Source organism: Phocoena sinus, chromosome 2 (assembly GCF_008692025.1).
Source record: "Phocoena sinus isolate mPhoSin1 chromosome 2, mPhoSin1.pri, whole genome shotgun sequence".
In the NCBI taxonomy this organism is placed as follows: Eukaryota; Metazoa; Chordata; class Mammalia; order Artiodactyla; family Phocoenidae; genus Phocoena; species Phocoena sinus.
The window spans coordinates 134,825,995-134,831,994 of record NC_045764.1 but is presented as its reverse complement, the minus strand read 5'-3'; the positions used below and the strand labels follow the sequence as shown (position 1 = coordinate 134,831,994).

Genomic DNA, 6,000 nt, shown 5'->3' with positions numbered 1-6,000 from the left:
CATGTTTAGTTTTTAATATTACTTGGTATAGTTATTTTAGTATCAGACAGATTTTAACTATCACATGAACTACTTTACAAATAATTTTTTTACAACACAAATAGCCAAGTTCTGTATATTCAGTTAATATAAATATCTAATCTGACTTGATCAGATGATCAAAATAAATATGGTCCAGATATCAGAACCCACTTGGAATCACAGACAGATGCCCTGTGCTTAGTGCACTAGCGATATTTCTGAAAAGGTGCATACAAACCAAATTTTTGTAGGTCGAGTTATGATTTACTCAGAAAATTGATTTACTATTTGATTTACTAGGGAAATCGGCTATGTGAAACTGCCTACTATGAGGAAACATTTTGTGAATCAACTAACTACCTTCAGCCTTTATTTGTTTAATTATGTCTTTCCTCAGTTTTTCAGAATAGATTTTTGGTATGCTGATAATTCGCAGTTTGTAAATTTGAATTTTTGTACGGTATTGGGTTTGTGGAAACCGGCAGACTGAGCAGGCAAACATATGAAAATACTTTAAAAAATTCTCCTTTCAAAATAATTTCTATAAATTTTTAATGATGTCTGAAGTGACATTTGAAAGGTTCAATCATTTTTTATGCACCAAAGAGTGCTTATCACTAGCAGAAATGTACTTTTCATTGTTGATCAATTTATAATTATAGAACTTTAATTCCATTAAAAAGAAAGTGTGTCCTAGATTATGGCATCTGCTTGCATTTACTGTTTTAGTCACCCTATTACAGAGACATTTGTAAATGCTCTATTTTAAAATTAACTTCCAGGTCAGCCTGAGAATTTTTATAATTTCTTTTAGGAAACATGGACTTTTGTGGGTCTAGTATTTACATTATTTAACTTTATGCTGAATTTGCTGTTTGTATGAATGAGGAGATCTGGTTAAATACATTTCTACTTCTCTGGAAATTTCTGAAAACAAAGCAAAACTAGGAAGAAGACAACAACTTACACATGAGTGTTATTTAGAATTTAAATACGTTAATTATGATAAAATATAAATGTGAATAGGACAAAACCACTTGTCTTTAAAGTCTACACATATTCATATTCCTGTTACATTGGAAGGTTTTTGCTTGAGTTTCTTAATTTCTCTCTTGTTGAATTTATATATTAATATGCTATGGATTATAATGTTATTAAACACATGTTAGAAGTAATATAGGCAAATTTGTTTCATAGAAGCTTCAACAAAAAGGAGCAACTTATGTTAATGTGATCAACTCATTTTACCGTGTGCAATGTACACATTTTATATAAGCTGTGCCACAGAAATAAAAATAATAAAAGTAACAAAAGTGTGTTGAAAATTGCTTTGGGGCAGGTGGTGGAGTTTAAAGGCACAGTCCTTTCATTTTTGCTTTAAATAGTCAGCTCCCCACCATTGCAGTAGAGTTGCTTTTTCCTTTAAGTTCATTTTGACCTTTTAGTTCCTTCCACCCTCCCATCTGTCCTGGCCCAGAAAGCAGGTGTGGGAGGAAATTGGTTTCTGTATGAACACTCCTCGCAGCCACAATCATCTCAGCTTCACTCCACCCTCACGATCCTGTGCTAAGCTTTGTGTCCACACGAAAACCCTAACGCACGTCCCCATGAAAACCCAAATTTAATTCTGCATTTTCTTATGCTTAAAATGAATTCATCTTCAAAAAAAAAGTTTGCCTATTTCTTCCCCCTTAAAGACCCATACACAGTTTGGAAAATGCTTGAAGGCAGAATGATGTGATAGGTCCTTGGGAGGTTTCTGAGAGGGCACAGAAGTCGACTGGTTTTTGTCCTTTCTCTCCCCCCCCCCCCGCTTTAGAAACGTGAAAGCTGGCAGGCGTGTCTTAAACTCACTCTGGACGGCAGGTGGACATAATAACCTCTAAGCTGATGAGCTCACACCCCACCCTCACTTGCACATACCGGTTTAGTTTCTGAGGTGAGACTTTCAGGCTTATTTTTCAGGAGGTGGTGACTGCGAATAGAGGAATAGACTGTGAATCGAGGAATCGTCCCCACTGCTCACTGACTTTAACCTGGTGCCTCTCTGGCCAAGACAGGAGAGTCACACCTGAGGGGAGGTGTTCACTCTGAACCCACAGCTTCAAGGACGTTCTAGACTCAGGTGGAAGAAATATCTGGATTGTAGCTAAAACTTTCCCCGGCCCAGAGATATGTACAGGTTGAAGGGCTTCCCCCGATGTTTTGGCAATAAGAAGAAAATCATTTCTCCTCGGGGTATTTGGAATGGGCAAAATAAACATGCTGTGCACAGCTGCAGCTCCGAAGCCTTTAATGATTTCACTGGGCGGATGGAGGGTCTGGCCCGACACGGAATGTCAGACTTGGAGGCTTGATCTCTATAAGTATTTGTGTCCAAGATACCTGAATAATCACTCCAAGTACCACCTGCTGGGGCCTCATTTTTCTTTTCATTTCTTAAAAAAAAAAAAGACTCCCCGTCGTCTAGGCAAGTGGAGAGAACTGATTAACTCCAGGGAACGCTTGCAGATCAGCAGACCCCTGGTGGTGCAGACGCCAAGCGTAGACGAAGCCCTGGGGGCACCCCAAGGTGTCATCTCCCCAAGCGACAGCGTGCACCTCTCACATTAACAGCCCTTGGTTCCGCTTGGGTCTCTCCCATCCCCGGCCCTCCTTCCTGAGCCCTGGCCACCATCTCACCTTCTCCTCTCCTTCCACGCCCTGGACCAAGCGTCTCTTCTGGCAGGTGGGGCTGGGGAATGTTTAGTCTTCCGGGAAGGGGTCAACAGGGTTAATGATGAAAGTCCGCGCAGGTGTGGCCGCCCCGGGCAGCGGTGGGTGTCGGAGGTGAGGGGGCGCTGTTCGGGCAGCAGTGCGCGGGGTGGCGGGCGGGAGACCTGCCAGGCTGACAGAGAGGCCGGCCCTAGTGGGGGCCGCTCCGCCGCCGCCGCCGCCGCCGCCGCCGCTGTGATGCGGCGCCGGTGCTGCGCCGGGCGGCGGAGTCAGAGCCTGGGCGCGGGAGCACGAGCTGCAACATCAGCACCGGCGGCGGCACCTGCACCAGCTCCCGGGCCCCGCGCTGCGCTCTCCGACCCGCCGCGCCCGGGGCCGCCGCCCCGTGCTCTCTATGGATGTCAAGGCGGCCCCCAACGGGGTGGCCACCATCGAGGACCGGATCCTGCGGATCACCGGCTACTATGGCTATTACCCGGGTTACTCCAGTCAGAAAAGTAAGATGCCGCGGGGCTAGCTTGCTCCAGGCGCCGGAGGGGTGGGATGCGGGAGGGCGCGCCGTCCGGACACCTGCAGCCCTGCTGGCGTGGCTAAAGCCAATCTCCTGGCAGTGGGGCTACCGGGGCTAAAAGTGTGTTCGCTGTCCTCGGTGCTGAACCGTGAGAGAGAACGGGTGTCCGGACTGTTGGCGCCTCGGACTTTGGAAATAGTGGTAGCCTTGGGGGCAGAAGCGCAGAGGGAACCGGGTGAGCGCTCCTGACGGCCGTCGGCCGGCTCATCCCAGGCTTATTCACGACCGAGCAGGCTAACGTGGCCGTTTACTTAGCGAGACTCAGCCTTTGGGGCTGCACTGCCCCAAAGTCCCTACTGGGTGCCAGGCTGCGGGCTGGGCGCTGGGGAGGCTCGGAGGTGGAGCTGGCGGCGGAGGCCGACCCAGACGTGGGTCCCGAAGCCGATGGGTCAGACTGTTCACTCCAGGCTGTTGAGACGTTGCCAGCGCGGGAATTACTCTTGTTAAAATGTTTCTGGGAGGCTGTCCACCTCGGGCAGAGAAGGAACCTGGCCAGGGCTCCGAGTCTGGGAGCTTGGAGCCAGAGACCCGTGAAAAGACTGGGGGCTGGGGTGAGTGAGAGGGGGAGGCGCGACCGGGCCACCCCCGCAGCTGCCCGCCGCACGTCGCGGCTACCGCTGAGCCGGAGCGGGCCGCTCTGTGCGGTCCGCCTTTCTTCCGGCTAAGCGAGGTCATGCGGTGCGGACGCTTTCACGTTTCTGGAGCAGTTTTGCCGGGAGGGCGATGAGGTGCGCTCTACTCTGTCCCTCTCTCCCAACGCACGAACCCACTGGCTCTATTTGCTGGGATTAGTTCTGCCGGCGACCCAAGTGAAGCTCGTTTTACTCTGAATTGGGGGAGTAGCTGCGGCTTAATTCCCATGCAGGTGGGATTTCACTTTTTCTCCATCAATGCATTTCTGTCGCCATAGATATAGAGCTTCATTGATGTTTTTGCTGTTATTTTTAACCGGAAGCCTTGGACGCTCCTAGATGCATTTCTGATTGGTATTTTTCTGAGACATTTGAGGTACAATCAACGTTACAGTTTCTCTGAAACGACTAAACCCTAACACATAGAGGGAAAAACACCTTTTTTCTTGTTACTCCCCCCCCCCCCCCCGCTATGCTCCATCCCTATTGAGCTTTCTTCCATGGGCTGTCCTCACACAGATATTTTCTAGTTTAATACTTCATTTGGCTTCAGGAAAGGCCCATTTGATTTGGATGGTTTCTGTCTAGCTGTTTTTAGCATTAGATTACGTTATTCATTTTCCATACAAAAGTAATTATATAGTGTTAGAATTTTCTAGAAAGAAAATAACATGCTGTGGAATGTGGTTTGAAGCCTTTATACTACAGACTCAAAAATTCCTTTTTTTTCCTATTGGCAAAGGCTTTTTGTTTTTAACCCTAGAAACTTAAGCGAAGGCACTAGTATACCATGTAGAGAGTACTTAGATTTTACCTTTGAATATTTTAATTAGGAACCATGGGATTTTGGTTGCTTAGAAAATGTAGAAGCTGTCTGTGAGATTACAAGACCCAGGGTAGCATATTATTATAGTTTTTATAACAATGAAACTTTGGTTAATAAAGAACAAACCAAAAAGAAAACTGGAAAAGTGACATTTTAGAGACATGTTCATATTATCTTTTCATATTTGCTGAAATAGCTTCACACGTTTCATCTGACGTACAATATCTGGACAAAAAGAGGGAAGAGCACAGGTTAAGACAGTAACTGAAGCTAAAAGGGATAAAGATGCATTTGGCATAGTTATTTGTGACGGGCTCTTAGCTAACTTCGGGCCACAGAATTCAAACAGTGAAGGCAGAGAATCTCACAAGGACAGAGAATTATGTGATGGTGAAATACCTTTCAAGATGTTTAAGCTTTCAGAGGTAGAAAGAGATTGCCATTTTGCAGAGAGGCTAGGAGGAGAGAGAGCTGGAAGAGGGCCAGGCAGCTGAGCACCATGAAATAGTCCTGCCCTTAATGCAGGCTTCAACTAGTAAACAAACACATTGAAGCAAACCAGTACAATACGGTCAATTGATTTAGCTGTTACCGGGAATGAGCAACAGCTTGGGGGAAGTCTGGAAAGGTATTTAGGAAAAGGCTGTGGTGAGGAATATGTAATATGTGAAGGCAAGTTGGCTTTCCCATTTTCTGATGGTCATGTTTGAGACCTCTCTTGATATCAATGCCATTTACTTTTCTAGAGGCAGGTGGGGACTCATCTCTGACAATATGCATTAATGATCAACCTCATGTTAATGTGTCCTGCTGCCACCCCTGCCAATCAGGAAGATGAGTATCTGGCTCAGAACAAATTCTAGTAGTCAGGCTGATGCAAAAAGAAATGTATGTGTACATATATTATGTATGTAAAAGGTGCATACATATATAATATACATTGTATACATAAGATATATAAAAGAATATATATGTATTATATATAAAAGATATATATATATATACAATCATCTCTATAAATTTAGATAGATAGATGGGTACAGAGATGATTAAAGCATTAGTCTAACCTCAAGTTACTTATGGTCTGGTAGGGGAAATAGATTCACTCATTCAACAGGTGCTAATTGAGCACCTCCTATGTGCTGGGAATACATCAGTGAACAAAACAGACGAAAGTATTTTCCTTTTTAGAGCTTAAGTTCTAGTCGGAAGAGACAAACAATAATAAATAAAGA

At 45.2% G+C, this 6,000-nt stretch overlaps 1 protein-coding gene across 1 annotated transcript in view; it reads left to right on the top strand.

The window, feature by feature from the left end:
- The first annotated feature begins 2,864 nt into the window (after window positions 1-2,864).
- SLC35F4 (solute carrier family 35 member F4) overlaps window positions 2,865-6,000 on the top strand; it is a 306,982-nt gene continuing 303,846 nt past the window's right edge. The window contains exon 1 of the mRNA XM_032623200.1: window positions 2,865-3,233. Coding sequence (XP_032479091.1) covers window positions 3,131-3,233 — 103 coding nt within the window. The 5' untranslated portion in view covers window positions 2,865-3,130. The remainder of the gene's footprint in view (window positions 3,234-6,000) is intronic.